The sequence below is a fragment of the Conger conger genome, chromosome 14 (assembly GCF_963514075.1).
Source record: "Conger conger chromosome 14, fConCon1.1, whole genome shotgun sequence".
Lineage (NCBI taxonomy): Eukaryota > Metazoa > Chordata > Actinopteri > Anguilliformes > Congridae > Conger > Conger conger.
Window position 1 is genome coordinate 26,355,162 of NC_083773.1, and position 16,702 is coordinate 26,371,863.

At 42.1% G+C, this 16,702-nt stretch overlaps 1 protein-coding gene across 2 annotated transcripts; it reads right to left on the reverse strand.

Moving 5' to 3' along the window:
- Positions 1-2,433: 2,433 nt before the first annotated feature.
- LOC133109920 (nuclear receptor subfamily 4 group A member 1-like) lies at positions 2,434-15,557 on the reverse strand. 2 transcript variants are annotated; one of them, XM_061219674.1, is made up of 7 exons: positions 15,392-15,557; positions 7,199-7,998; positions 6,643-6,772; positions 5,975-6,138; positions 5,620-5,822; positions 5,120-5,298; positions 2,434-4,606 (listed from the first exon to the last, which is right to left on the reverse strand). In XM_061219674.1, the coding sequence occupies exons 1-7, from the start codon at positions 15,486-15,488 to the stop codon at positions 4,350-4,352; spliced, it is 1,830 nt and encodes a 609-aa protein (XP_061075658.1). In that variant the 5' UTR covers positions 15,489-15,557; the 3' UTR covers positions 2,434-4,349. The 2 variants fall into 2 exon arrangements, with proteins under 2 accessions (XP_061075658.1, XP_061075659.1); XM_061219675.1 differs by lacking the exon at positions 15,392-15,557 and adding an exon at positions 10,661-10,791.
- Positions 15,558-16,702: the final 1,145 nt, after the last annotated feature.

Genomic DNA, 16,702 nt, shown 5'->3' on the forward strand with positions numbered 1-16,702 from the left:
TTATGTTCATTACGTGTTCTGTGACTTCACACTCCTCTGGAACCGGAAACGGCATGCATGCATCGCGGTTAGGTAGCATGTCACCATACAAATCATGGTGACATGTGGATCAAGTTTAGGGCCATGAACTTCATGCTCTGTGGAGCTTGTGTTACGTCTGTCATGTCTTTGGGCCGAAAGTGTTATGTTATGGTTATTATTTTACCATCACGCTCAACAAACTGGAGGGAGATGCGTCTTATAACTTTCATTCCCATATTTGGTTTTTCCTAAAAAAGAGTGACTCGGAGATGCGACTAAAATTGACAGAAAGGCGAGGAAACGGTATTCTGCTTCTGCTATTCAGCTGCTTCTGGAGCGGCCTGCTCGCCGTTTGCACCTGTGGCACATAAATTGCGCCTCGTGGCTAAAAAAAGGGCGGCTGGCCCCGGCTGGCTCATGTTGCCAGCGTTGGCACGCTGGGTGGGAGGAGTAGCTGCGGCAGTCTGAAGCACGAGCGATGCCCTGCGACAAAACCCAAGGAATACGACATTTCACTAAAGGAGCATTCTGTGGTGGGAGCTGAAGTGCATGAGAATGCATGCAAACACACCAGAATTAAACCAACCAAGGACAATCCCGGTAATCAGAACAGATTCATATCCTTGTATCTCTCTTTCTCTCTCAAACAAGCTCCACCCACCTACCACAACTCCTACCCAGCAACAAACAAAAGTCTCTAGAACACCATGTCTCACCTTTTATTTATGCAGCTTGGGATTCATTTTATTGAATATATGAAACTTTTATCAGCAATTCTCAGTCCATTTAGCAACATGGGCAACATAGCAACATGACATTACATAAACATAATGTTTCCTGATGTTGTTCATCGTTGCCGAGGCAGCTCATCGAGGCAGAACTAAAGTAGGTCATGAAATGAGGTAATATTATCAGTGTCAATACTTTATAATACCTATCAAAAATTAATTATAATATTCTGAATATTACTTTACATAGACCATAACAGTGAATTAAATAAGAATGAAGGTAGTGCTTAAGTAGTCACTAAGTAGGAAGTAGCAACTAAGCAGCAAGAGCTAACAACTATACTCTTCCCTCTAAATCAATCAGATGTGTGAATACGTGCATCTGAATACCTATTGAGTTGATGGTAAGTGTGAGGGACATTGACATTAACATTAAATGTGACCTCAGTCTTTCACCCGTGGAGTGGAGGAACGCTATCACTCTTGTCCTTGACCCCCTCCCGTCAGCCCCTCGTCACCCACCCCCCAAGCCGCCTTTGAGAAGCGAGGTTCACGTTACCTATTCTGCCAGTGGCCGCATGTCACGCGTTCTGTCACAATGTGAGATGCTGGGCTGCCTTTCACACAAATCCCCCTTTTCTCCCTCTAGCCATCCCCTTTCACCTCTTTCCACTTGACCTGCCAGCACATTCGGAGACTACTTCAACCAGGTCTGATTTCCAGGGGGTGGGCTGGGGGTTCGGGGTTTGGGTTACAGCGGCTTGCCAGGCCTCTTCACTTTGGGGAGCCTGAGCTGACCGCAAACCAATGGGTGCACTCTTCCGATGTTAGCACCCTGGCCGATCGATCAAGCGTTAATTTGTCCTTCTCTTGAAGTGCCTTCTCCTTTGGTAAGGATAAGTTCCTGAAATTTGGCCACCGTGGTTCTTGCAGACACACAATGGGGTATTATACAAAAAGTGCACTTTCGGAATAGTGCCATTTGGACGTTTTATACGTCTGGGCGGGTGTAAGGAAATGAGTGTCCATTTCTGGCTAGTTTTAGTTTGTCCAAAACATTTTTGCTTTTTTGATTAAAGTACTCCTAATTTTAACCAATACTATCCAATTTTAGAACTCAACCTGCATAAACTGCAAACAATGGCCGTCTTAACATGTTTTTTTTAGTCTTGTAATAAGACTTAAGATCTTTTTGATCTTTTCCTGTCAAGTGGAAAATTTTCAGCCAAACTTTCTCACTACATTGGAAGTTTCTTTGTCTAATTTTAAAAATAGTAATAGAAATAACATAAGTCTAAATATAGTACTAAGATACTTGTTAAGACTGACTTATTTTTTTGAATTGTTAAACAGGCAATCGAGAGTGAATTATTTTCTCACAGCATTGTTCCATCAACTGAACACTAATTTAATTGAAATAAAAATGGAACGCTCATAAGCTAAGGATTTATCTTCAGTTAAAATAATTTTTATGTGCAAACCAAGCTATTTTATGCCTGGAAATGTGATACCATGAATGAGCAATTTTGCAATCTCTCAACAGCGTTGTTACAATCAGTGATAACAACTTAATTAAGCATTTTCACCTGATAACTGTCTACTTCCATCAAACGGCTTCCATTTCTCTTAATGTGGATTTTAACCTACTAAAACAGAACTTTTTTTTTCAAATATGTAAACATCAAAAGGTTTTTATCTATCTTTAATTTTTGTGAATACATTGCTGGTTTCCACAAAATAAAAAATTGACCTACCAAGCCACAATAAATTAAGACAAATGGATTATGTAGCCACTGTCATGGTTCATAGCTACCTTGCAACAGCCTCAAGGTGATATCTTCAGCTGGGTTCTGATCCCCAAGTATAAATACCTCTGTGCTTGATCTACATGTTGATGTCACTCAAATACATCGCTACTTCAATCAGGACAGCATACTGTGATCTATGTATTTAAAATAACAAGGTAGGCATAAAAGCAACAAAGCAAACATCTATTTTTGGATGTTTTAGTATTAAATGTTTATTCTGAATGTGTTTTTTATGTGTGTGTGTGTGTGTGTGTACATATACATGCATATACATATATATATATATATATATATATATATATATATATAAATATAAATATATATATATATACACATACATACGCACACAGTATGTTCACACTCACATAAAAACAACCACATAACCAGAAAACTGGCAAAACCTCCACAAATATAAAGTACTTCTGCCATTAGTATACATAAATTCATAAACATATATCCAAAATCATACTTAGAAAAGGAAGTACAGACTGACAGAAAGTTGTACATAGCTGCTCGTATTTAGTGTGACTTTGAAAAGTCACAGAAGGTACTTAAAAAAAATAATATGTAAATACATATTCTTCTCAACGAGAATACAGTATTCATAAGGCAACACTTGTAATATTAACAGTAGCTTTCCCCACTGATTTTTTTTGTTTTGTTTTGTTGCAGTATTTACAAAGTTTTCATGGCACTTGAGGCCCAGAAACCTGTAGACAAACATCAGGGCTGATTTATTTCTTTCTTTTACTTCATTTTGGGTCACATTTTACACATTTTGTATGCTGAACCCTTCAACTATATTACATTTGTGTTTAAGGATCTTTTCTTAAGGCACAATACACAGATTGCCTGCCTGTAATGATTGGTGAATTCTGTATGACATTAAACAGGGCAGTGCATTCTGGGAGACGGTGTGCACAGCAAGGGAGGATTTCTGCACAACAGTAGACACAATGTCACAGGAACCCTCATACACATTATAATGCCTTACTGTGGTATATAAGGCTTTTAGGGTTTGATATTGATATTGATATTTGAACAACAAATACAGCACCCCTTCACCCCTTCTGGCTCCTTTTGGTCCAAGGCCATTCCTGATGTAACTCATGATGTCAATATAAATATAGAAAATCGCTCTACAAGCATGTTTGACATTTCAGAGCCAGGATAGGCAGGGCTCCAGATTTGACAATTAAATGTGGGACTGACCTCTGGGCTACAGCTTGCGGTAGCTTGTTTGCACTGTACTGCAACAGTGGAACCCCATTCGCCATCAAACTCATGTGCTCTTCAATACTGCTGTTATATTTGGGCATATGGTCCTCCGCTACTCCAGAGGCCCTAGTAAGCCAGCTGTCGCCACCCTGCCCCCTCTTATAATGTGCACAGACAGTTAAAGCCCAGGCCTTAAAGCCACAATACCATGTAACAGTTTTACAAAACCAGTGTTCACTGTTGTTTTTTTCAATTCCTGTTTGCATGTAACCACAGTAGACAGAAAAGCAAAATCAATGCCCAGTGCTTTCACTGTGGCTGGCAGCAACAAATGATATGTTAATTTAAAGTAACTTTAAGCAAAATTGTGAGGGGAAAAAAACAGTTTCTTTTGTGAGTCAATTAGCCATAGATGCCATTCAGTGCACTGCAAAGGGAGGAAGCTCCACGCTTCAAAAACGCAACGTCCCGGCAACCCCCAAGGCCACAGAAACAGTATTCTGCGTGTATCGTTTTTTTCTGTCCTCCACCAGCCAATTCAAACAACTGTATCCTTTGTCTCGTATCCTTTTTCTCAGAAAGGTAGGGTGTCCATGAAGATTTTATCCACAATAGGGGGAGGGGGCACCAGGTCCTCCAGCTTCAGGTAGAAGATGCGCTGCAGGCCCTGGGTGCACAGCGTCCGCAGCTCCGGAAGCTTTCCCAGGAGCCGGGACAGGTAGTTGGGCCGGCCGGAGTCGCTGTTGCTGTTGGTGACGTGGTCTCGGAGACATGCGATCAGACGGTTCTGGAACTCCTCCACCCGCTTCGGCTCCTTCAGGCCGTGCCGATCTGAGAAGCAGGAAATGTGAAATGTGAATAGATGAATACATACGTAAACATTTTTAAAAAATAAATCTGAGCAAATTTTCATCGTTCTGAAATGTTCTGAAACGGTCTGTTTTAAAGCTGCGATATCACAATCTGCTTAATACCCCAGCTGTGACTGTCAATCAAGATCAAGCACAGAAAAGTATTTGAATCCAAAACAATTACATATTTCGCCCAGGCCTGGTACTAACTAGTGTTTAACAATAATTCAATTATGTGGATTCAGCAGTAACAATTAAGCCACCATGCAGTGCCTAACTAAGCACTAATAAGGATGCCAGTTGCCTCATTAACAACAGACCACTCCAACATGTGCAGAGTGCTTTTTTTCTGTTGTGGATCTATCGTTTTTGGATCAAGCAGATCATTTTCACTAAAATGGACCCACTCACAACTGCCATAGCATAGCCCTCGTCTCTCCCCTGCTGAGATATGTTTCTCCTGCAGTCCTATCTGGCACGTAGGTGAGCTCACCTGTAATAATGACGAGGGCAGCGAGGCAGGAGAAGGAGGAAACGTCAAGGTTCATCCGGTGTAGGTTCTGCGAGAAGTCCATGATGGAGTCGATCCAGTCACCAAAGCCACGCACGCACTGCATCCGGTGGAGAACGACGCCATTGCAGAATATCAGCTTATCCTTCTCAGGGCTAGACCTGCACACAACAAACATGCAGAATTTCACATTTCTCAATGCCGGGTGATGTTACCTTCACAATGTGAAATATATTACCACTGTGGGGAGATTTCAATTCCTCCAGAATACAGAATATCATCCTGCACTTTGTGACAGTTAAATTTTAGCATCTCACTATAACAAAACCATGCTCAATAATTATATGATTGACTAAGGACAAGATGGATACTTGGTGCAGTACAATGGGTAGAAGTTAGCCTTGGCAATATTTGTACTCTACCGAAAGGATGAACAGCTGCCCATACTTTGGTGCTAGCAGAGGGATAAACAGCTCCCATACCTGTAGGCAAGCCGAAGGATGAACAGCTCCACAAAGGCAGACTCCAGGAGGAGCTCTTGGTCCTCCTGGCAGAAGGCAGTGAATCCGGGGATGGTCTCAGCCCACTTGCGGATCACGTCCATGGTGCTGGTCAGGAGATCATAGAACTGCTGGATGTCACTGGCATCTTCCTTCTCTGATAGGCTGGCCACCGTTTCCTGGTACTGGGAATGAAGCGAGAGCTGGTTGGGTGAATGAGTCTCTCATGACCTCAACTAGCCATTCTCAGCTATTCTTCTGGAAAATGCAACAGATACGTATCAGATACTGTGCAGCAGGCACAGATGGCCAGCCATGATCTAACCCTAACCCTCACCTTGGAGTAGTCCAGCTTCCCCAGGGTAGGGTTGGAGTCGATGTGCGCCCTGACCAGGGAGGCGATGATATTGACTGGAGGCGAGGTGCATGTTGAATCCTGCACATTTTTTGGCTTAGAGGGCAGGCGACCCCTGCGACCTTTCAGGCTGTCCGTCCGAACAACTGAGACAAAGAAAGAGGAGCACAAGTGTTAGACCAAGAGTGAGGCCTCAAACCTCTGACCATTCTCATTTGAAACTAAACTTACTATCTAAACCAGTGTAGCAGGGCAATGGGACCATTACTTCATAGCATTTGTGTTTCAAACAAAATAATGTGTTTGTTGATTATGCATAACTTCTCATGACTGAAACCTATCAAAAAAGGAACAGTGACTGTGCTTCACAATCCTATTCAAAAGCACTGACACTGTTGCCAATGGCCAACAGCAGAACCCTTAGCCCCCTACCGTAGCCTTTTGGCTCAGTGCTGAGTGTGAGGCTACAAGCAAGGCTACACCCTCCTCACTTGGCCTCAACAAAGACAGTAATGGAAGTAGGGAGCTTATTAAACTCATAGTAAATAATATAAAAATGGTTATTACTGTTACAGATTACTTAAACAAACACCACTTGAGCCGTGTTTCTTAAAGAAACAGAACATATACTATAGCTGATGCAGCCATACCTTCTTTCACCATCCCCACGGCCAGACACTTCTGGAAACGGCAGAACTGACAGCGGTTCCGCCGTCGTTTGTCCACTGGGCAGTCTTTGTTGGCTAGGCACACGTATTTAGCATTTTTCTGTACAGTTCTCTGCAGAATACAAAAGGCGCAGTTCAGAAATTGTTGCGATGTGCTGCTGGTAATTTAATATGGGCCAGGAGAGAACAGGAGAAGTGCAGACCTCTTATTCTCTTGGTCCCTGTTTTCTCACTATCACACACAGGTAATACACAGACACACAAATATACCATATACTGTACATAATCTATCACTGGAGGCTCTTCCAGGTAGTCATATATTTATGACAACTGAGCATAATCAATAATAAATAATAAATAATAAAACAAATACAAATATAAACATGCAAGAGAAAATTGAATGAATCCTCTTATTGTTTGTTCAGTCTGAAGGACTGCACTATCTACAAAAACACTGCCTAAACACAGTCAGTGCTGAACAAGTACAATGAGTCCACTGTGAACAGAGGCCTTAAGCTGAGGAAGAACCGTGGCTGACCTTGAAAAAGCCTTTGCATCCCTCACAGGTGCGTACGCCATAGTGCTGGCAGGAGGCGTTGTCCCCACACACGGCACAGCGGCCCTCGTTGGCCCCGGGGCTCCGGGCCTTGGGGGATGACATGGGCCCCTCGGCCAGCACGGGACTGTCCAAGCACCCCTGGTCGAGGGCGAGGGGTGTGAAATGTAAGGGCGAGGAGTGGTGCTGAACCTGGCTGAAGGGCTCCTGCTCCGAGCCCTGGGGCTGCTGGGACGCCAGGGGGGACTGCTGATCCGACGGGGGGCTGAACGTGAAGAACGAGGGCTGCTGGGGCAAGGCAGATTTTTCAGCCAGCCAGCACCCAGGGCTGGGTGAGAAGGGGCTGAACGGAGGCTCCCAGGTGGAAATGGGCTGGACCTGGAAGCCGGGCGTGGAGGGCGAGGAGACGGAGACAGGGCTGCCGTAGTAGTCAGAGCCGCAGGAGGACAGCGTCTCATCCAGGTAGCTCAGGGCAAACGTGCCAGGGTAGCAGCCGTACACCTGGAAGTCGTCCAGCTTGAAGGGGGACTGCTGGCCCGAGCTGGCACTGGTGGGAGGGGGTGCGGTGGAGGCGGTGATCTGGCACGAGTAGGTGTCGAACTCTCCGGCATAGCCGCCCACCAAAGTGTTAATGCTGGGCAGAGAGGGGGCGGAGAGCTGGTCCCGCTGGCCACTGACGTCCATGGCCAACTTGCTGGTGGGGTCAGAGCTCAGGAACTCGGAGGGGTAGTGGTTGTTTTCATAAGGCAGAGTTCCATACTGGGTTTGAACACAGGGCATTTCTGTGGGGGAAAAAGGGATTTGTAGAATGAGAAGGGAATGAGAGAACTAGTGGTGCACAACGTAAGGATAAAGCAATGTGGAATGGATGAACACCCTTTTTAAATGAGATGAGACAAGTGTCATCAAAATAAATAAAAAATAGTCCCAGTATGTTCAGTTATTATGTTTTGTTTGAACCTGCACATTTGAAAACTTGTTACCGGATGTGTGAGCATTACCTAATTGTTTTTTTTTTCTTTAAACTCAGAAAGTAGAAGGGGCAGTCCCTGAGGACTGACATGACAAGATACATTTTGTAGCCTAGGCGAAGGCCAGGCAGGGAGGTGTTCCCCTGGAATGTTCCACATTTCAACATGGGAGGGACAACAGAGACTGCCTACAGCAATGAACAGCAGCTCCAGGGGCGATGCAGCAGCCTCACCCAAAATGCAAACTGCACCATAGGAACCACAGCTGGCTGGCACAGAGGGCACTTAATACCCTCCTCACTTTCCTAGGGTGTTGGTGGAATCCCAACCAATATTTTTTCCTCAGAGATTCTGATAAAGCTTAAAAAGTCAGATAGCTTAAAAGGTTGGATAGTCTTGCCACAGGATATTGCATTACCAGCTTATAAAGCGTCAAACACCTCACACTTATAACGCTGCACGTCTCCTCCAGGACTGACAGGTCTAAGAAGTCTAACAGGCTTAATACCATGAATTGGCTGATTGCCAAACAAAGTGAAGATAGGATGAAAGCTAGGAGAGGAAGGTGTGCGTGTGTATGTGTGTCTGTATATCTCAGCAATATTAAAATATTATTTTAAAGTCAATTAGAGGGGCATGCCTCTTCAAAATTATAGCAACTTCTGTATTGTATTTTCATGTATTAACTTTCAATTTTACAGTTACTAAAATGAGCAAGTAACTGTAAAATAGATTTTTCCTTTATAAGACAACTGGACAGCTGTGACGAAATGACTCCCAGATTCCAAGTGTGAAAAACTTGATGCAACTCCATGTGACTTGCAATACTAGCCCTTAAGATGGAGAACAAAATGTCCTCAATGTTAAACAAAACTCTGAGAACCACTACTTATTTTTAGTTCTCCATGAATGAGGCTTTATATACTGTTCTTGTACAATAGAGCTTTATAAAAATCTGTTGATCTCTCTGCTTCTGACAGTTCTATTAAGATGTACTAACACTGACAACTTATCCGGTTCAATCCACAGTTGTGGGCTATCTGCAGTAGCCTAGTATGAGCATCATTTTCAGACTAGAATGGAGCAAGAAACTAGCAAATAGGTTGAAGCAACAGCATAGTGTTTTCAAACATTGCTGGCCAATCTGATAAGAAATGAACACCCACGCCAGCGAGACTGTCCATGCCAAGAAGACTTTCACTCTTGTTTCCTCGTTGTTTAGAATTGTACCGTTTCCAGGTTTTTAATTGCTTCCCTGTGTGTGGGTGTTTTCTGTGTCTCTTACAGTGCTCGGTTTGGTGATAGTAACCATACACCAGTTGCACACAAACTAACCAAGACACAGCCTTGACCAATGAAAAGGTGCCAGCATAAAACACTGATTTTCCCACTGGTCGTCCAAAGAGTAGATCCCACCAAGCAATTGCGTGTACATGTACTGGTATAAAGAAAACATTAAAAACAGCTAATGACATTAAAGACTGCTGTCAATTCTGCAAATAATGAACTAAATTTAATATCTAGCCAGTTGTCTTATTTAGACATTACACGCGAGTAGTCCAAAACTGTTTTGAAAGATAACGTTATAACATTAATGACGTGCCAAAAGCGGCGCTTCACAGTCGTGATAATCCCTGATCAAGGCCAAACGACACACTTTTACGAAGTCATATCCATATGACAAGCAACCAGTGCAAACACCGGCACAACAGCAAACAACAAATAATACCACAGCAACCAGTAAAAAAGGTAAAACCTTCAAGTAAAAATCTGACACATTTCCTATTTAAACGTCTTGTTTAAAAAAACATGAAACCTCGAATGAAAACAATAACCATAATAAAGACAGCCCTTATGCTTGGTTTTCACGCATAGAACGGTATTGAAAGGTATTGCGCTCACGAGACGATTGCACTTGTAATTGCGTAAAAAATCAGATTATCGACTTTCCCGAACAACTGCATTTGCATATCATTTTTTTCATTTGCAAACTCGGTTCAAAGTCGAATTGGGTAATGTGTTTTATCGTCACATGTGAATTCATCTGGTTTAGCAGGTGCACAGGTCTCAAACACGTCTAAACAAATTGGCATTGGTTTTTCATACTATTATTTCATTATAAGATATAAGAAGTGAAGCAAAAAAAAGCAATTAATTTCATAAAAATGTAGCTGCAACATTACCGCAATAGTTTTCAAGGTTTTTATTTTTATTGTTAACGATAGACTAGTGACAAATAAGCAGTAGCGAGAAAAAGAATGCAAACATGACGTTTATTAATTCAGATTTTCCACTATAAATTCGCTATAAATTCAGATTTTCCACTTTCGCCTGTTGAGAAAAGTATATTTCCCCTTGTTAGTGACACACCCCCTTAGTTGGCAACATATTTAAGTTATACAGAGACCATGTAAATAGCCGAAAACTAACGCACTGAAAGCTGTAACATGCACAACAAGGTGCTTTAACCTACCTGCTTTTATATCCTCTTTTTAATAAGGATGTCAAGCAATGTGTCTGTATTCCAAATGGTAAGAAAGTGTTTCTCTAGCTCTCTCCCATCGTTATGAACGTCTGTGGCCGCCTGCTGCTTCAGTTCTATTTATACTGTTCTACTGTGCCGTTACGTCAGGAGTGCCGCCCTCCATATATGGTAATGGGGCGGAGAACTTCCCGGCTATTGACCAATGGCGCCTCTCGCAGGCAGACGTCCTCAAGACTGACGCACGCACGGGATTCCATTGACGCAAACACCGTGCGGAGTGTCTGATCTAAAATTAGCGTTATGAACTACAAGGCTACACGCGCGGTGCTATTACTGCTTGAAATGGGCTAAAAATAGGTGCAGAATGATGACATAAATAGCTAAAAGCGATGAAAAAAGGAAACTCAAATGAAAATTACAAGGAAGTGTTTTTATATTTGGGTGGCACGGATGGTGCAGTGGGTAGCACTGCTGCCTCACAGCAAGGAGATCCTGGGTTTGAATCCCGGCCAGGGCCTCTCTGTGTGGAGCTTGCATGTTCTCCCCGTGTCTGTGTGGGTTTCCTCTGGGTACTCCGGTTTCCTCCCACAGTCCAAAGACATGCAGGTTAGGCTGATTGGAGAGTCTAAATTGGCCGTAGGTGTGAGTGAATGGTGTGTGTGCCCTGCGATGGACTGGCGACCAGTCCAGGGTGTATTCCTGCCTTTCGCCCAATGTATGCTGGGATAGGCTCCAGTTACCCTGTTCAGGATAAGCGGGTTAGGATAATAAATGAGTGAATGAATGAATGTTTTTATATTTGGATACTACAAGACTAGGATTCCTCAAATAACATTGTTGCAATAGCTAGCTTGCTAACGTTATGGTAGAGCTGATTGACGTTTGTCAATTGAGCTGTTGTGTTTAAACGCAGCATGTTAAGAAAAATAAATACATTGCGGAAGGCGACGGATTTTCACATTTTTGTACAGATAATTACCAACAACAAATAGCTATGAAGTTACTATCGCATTAAATACTGTTTAGATTAATTCTAAAATGTGTTTAGTTAAACAGTGTTTAGTATAATTTAAAAAAACCTGTCTGTCATAACGTAGAATTAGCAAGCCCTCCACCATGTTAAAGTGAATTGCAATAGTGTATATAAAGTAGGCTATGACAGCTATATGTTTCTGTGTATGACACCAAAATATCACAGACAACAACAAAACAGTAATTTAAGCATTTTGATAACGTAATTGTGAAAGTGCATCCCATTCCTAGGATAGTACCACCCTTTCTTGAATCTGTGTTCCCATCAGATCAAAAATGTCTGTAGACAATAAGGACTGCACTAAGCACAAATACATGCACGTGTGTAGTGCATTAAATTACATTATTGGCATTTGGCAGAGTGACGTACAGTTGATTAGACTAAGCAGGAAGCAATCCTCCCCTGGAGCAATGCAGGGTTAAGGGCCTTGCTCAAGGGCCCAATGGCTGTGCAGACCATATTGTGGCTACACCGGGGACCGAACCACCGACCTTGCAGTTCCCAGTCGTGCACCTTAACCACTACGCTACAGGCCACCTTAGTGCATGTACACAATAGCTCAGCAACAAGTATAACAGTGCACAAAACAGGCCTGTATCACTTCAGTGATTATAATTGTACTTTTTGATGTCATTATTATAAATATTTAAACTACCATGTAAATAGGAAGATCATCTTTCTTTGCAAAGTGCAGCATAATCATGTATATTGTAGGCAAAGCTTTATGAATAATAAGGGCAGCCACTGATATGCTTGACCAGTAGCCTATTTACTTGTTATAACTGCACTCTCAGAAAGATAGGTACAGTGGAAGTTCTTTTACAAGAAAAAATGGTACAAATGAATGTTCAACCCATGGCTAGGGGGTACAATTTTATGCACCTAGGGTACCACCCCAGAAACATGCTTTTGTACCTGAGTGTACTTCAGCCTGAAAGCTAGAACATTCACTTTAGACATGAATGACATTATGCAAATTGAGATACACAGCAGGCTATTGAGAGCAGGACCGAACTGAATTAATTTTGTTGCTACATTTATATTTGAGGGAGAAACAGTACCTAGATGAAAAGGGACATTTTATATAATTGTGACAGCTGACACAGACAAGCAATTAATGAATTCATTATTGTTTTGCAATGAAGCAAAAAGATGAAAACATGAAATTGAGATAAAAATAATCCAAATGGTCTGACCTCAAAGGCTGTGTGTGTGCCCGTCAGGTTATCTATGAAAAGTATTTGGGTTTTTGCATGGCACACGCACACACTTAGCTACGTCCTGACAGGAGACGTGCACACCATATTATAGGGTCAATATTTGCACATCTGGTGGTGTACAGAGGAAATCTAGTGGAAAGCTTTGCAAATGACTGCGCACATCCACCTCCTTGGACCAATTAAAATCTGTGCACTGGTTTGACCCACCTGAATGCCAGAGGAAATAGTAACTTTGTAATTCAAAGCGTGTGTTTGCACATATTGTATATAAAGTGAAATGTGTTATTTGTGTTGTCTAAATAACAACTGTGGTTTACATTCTGTGACTTAATGCAATTAAATGCATGTGACTGAATGAGTAATTGGAATCAATGAACACAGCACAGGTTGGAGCATGCACATGGCCCTCTGTGGCAAAGAGTTTGAGACCACTGTTTTTGATGGTCATGCTTTTATTGTTAGATCGAAGTGAAAAGACTGATTCAATCTGACTGCAAAGCAGTTTGTTCTCAGCCTTCAAATACAAATCTAAGCATCAATTAAAGTATTTAAAGTATTTCCTATGGTGAGTTATGCATACTTTAGCTAATACTTAGGAAAACATAATCTAGATTCTACAGACAGTGTTATTACTATGCCACATATACAGTATATGCGCTAGACAAATTATACATTTGAGATATATCACTGATAATTGGCTAATATTAAATATATCACATACATTAGTTGACATTCCCCAGCAAAAGGCTATGTGCAGACCAGCTGAACTCATTGGGAGAAAGCTTCTCTCTATGAGTGAGTGGCTAAGCTGGGGGCTGTCCCGTGCGAGCACTGCATGAACTGAGCAGTTAGAGAAGAGGGCCTGGGCCCTCTGCCTGCACACAGCCTTTCACTGCTGAAGCTCACCACTCCATGCCCTCTGAGTCTTTGGGCAAAATCTGCAGCTCATCTATGGACTACCAGAATACACTGTTTTAGTGTTTTTAGTTTGTTTGCTTGAGTGTGTAATATTATCACTTGGAGACAGTGGGTGTGTTTCTGTATGTGTAAACATACACATGCGAATATGTTTTCTGCATATGCAAACAGGTATATTTTAAGCTGAGTGTATGATAAGTTCTACTGGACAGCAACTTGAGATTCCTGAGGGAGAGGTCAGCTTTAGACCAAGGAAAATAAGCAGGGAGGGGGATTGGGAAGGGGTAGAGGAGGGTTAGGGTATGCATGGGGTATGCATGCCTTCCTCAAAGCATTTTGGATCTGCCTCAATTCTATGGCTCTCGCACCCATTTTTCCTATATGGTTGTTTTAGCCACAACCCGGTTCATAGGCAGTTAGCCACAGTCTCTTTTTCAAGGTGGGTACATTTTTCCCTAGCTGAGTGCTTTTTCCTGAGCAGATATAGGACCATTACTGACCCAGTGCCCCCAATCCACTGAGGTGTATGTACTGTGATGAGTGTCAGTTGTTAAAAACACATTGAATCCGACTCCCTTGTAGGTCAAGATGGAAGCTCTATACGATGTTAACACAACATGTATGAGGTCGGTAGGGCTGTCTCATCTATCACACCGGCCCACTCAGCCCTTATGTTACATCCTGTGCTGCAGCCACACACTGCTCTGGAGACGACAGCTAAGGAGCCCTCAATGAGGCAACATGCACACGCCCACACACACAAGCAGCACATGCTTATGTTACCAATTCAGCCGGCTCAGACCGATAGTCTCTCAGCAACACTGAATTGGATGCTGTTTCAGCTTTCAAGCATTAATTCTTTAACTCCTTTTCAAGTGAGGTTGAATGGAAGGCTCAGCACAGGCTATCTCTTATCTGAGAACAGCTCAAGAGGAAGACAGTAACAAAGCCCCGCCTCAATTTTCCCCTTGACTGTCTTTGCATCTCATAGACTTGCTGGAGACACAGCTGAAATATGAATAAAGTAAAATATATATATATATATATATATATATATATATATGTGTGTGTGTGTGTGTATATATATGTGTGTGTGTGTATATATATATATATATATATATATATATATATATATAATTATACACATTGCCATGAGTATTACAGCCAGTGTGTGTGTGTGCGTACAGAAGTATGATAGTGATTGGGTACTATACTGCTCATACAATTAAATACGCAAATGCAATCTCCACATTTCCTTATTCTTCATAAAAAATGATGGAATTGTGATTTATCTTCTAAACATACTGCTTTAAGGTGACAAATGAACAACTGGATGTTCAGGTCTCTTTTAGTTTATAATGCCTCTAATGTCATATGTCTCTAGTCCTTTTCCAATCAGTTGTCATAACAACTGTACAGTGAATGAGATGGAACCTAGATGGTCGAAGGCATACTTCAGATCATATAATTTGCAAATGAGATACGTAAATAACAATATTATTTCCATCTCCTTTTTAATAAAAGAGTGATCGATTAATCTTAACTTGCCTGAATGAACAGCAACAGTGCAGTGATAGGCTGCATGTAGCCATTCGGGAGTCCATCTGTTCATCCGTGCCCTATCGCAGCATGTTTCCTTGCCCATGTCATACTCCGCTTGCGGACGTCTGCAGAACTGGAATAGCGCCCGTGTCTTTTAATCGTCTCTTTCATTGTCGTGGCCATGCTGATATGAAAAGGGAAAACCAGTCGAACCACAAAACAGTGAAGGGTTTTCTTCTTCGTGACTCCCCGCGTAATATGATATGTGCCCGGCGTTTTTCCAGTTAGGTTACTTTTTTCTATTGTGCAACGCAGAGCTTTCCCTTTGCCAGAACCCCTAAGATGCTTGTCTCACTCAGAACAACGGGGCAAGGCAATCGGATGACGTAAATCAAGGTTCTCATTGACGTAGTGGAATCCCTGGGCTGGCTGTGACACCAGCCCAAGCTGCGGGGAGGCCTGTGAGAACAAAAAGAGAAAGGGAGTTTCTAAAAATAACTGCTCTTCGAAAACAACGTATCGTAGGCTACATTTGGGCTGCTGTAGTTGTCGACATATTATGATTATTACGCCTTGTATGTCAAATTATTAAATAAACGAATAACTTTAATATAATGGCGAGCTAAATATGGCCATTTTCTGTTTTAAATTTGCGAAAGTGCCATCCTTTGCCTATACGAACTTAACCAAAATTACAGCTTTCGTTAGGTGAGTTCAGTTTAATAGTGCCACATTTCAGAAGTTATATTTATTGACACCGTGTCCCGAGGAAGCCATACCCCTAAAACGCAAAGAAGTGGTGCTAAAACGTATTGAAACACCTGAAATCGGAGCTCTCATGCTCTGGCATTCATGTCACAAGCGCGGGGAGGCTGCGTAGCATACATCGAATTGTTTGCAGCACCCTGTTGAGACATATTAGAAGACTTGCAGTCGTTTTCATGAGAATATTTTAGTGGAGACCGCGGCTGGCACACAGCTATTTTCACATAGACACAAAATGCAACATCAAAAATGTTTGGTTTTGTAGCGTACTCATCCATTATCTTAAACATCTGGAAAATAACTCACTTTTAAGTAAACATTTAAGTTTTATAGAAAAAAAAGGTCTTCACGCTAATAAAACTTTAACTTCATAGTCTAAAACTGTGTTAGAGATATTATAAATGCCTCACTTAGTGAGATAGGAATCGGCTACATTTTGACATGCGATATGAACGTAGGTTATGTGATGAGTGATGTTAGCTGGATAACAACATATAGTCACGAAGGTGGGTCACTAATGACACACTAATTCTGGGATTGGTTGGCACATTG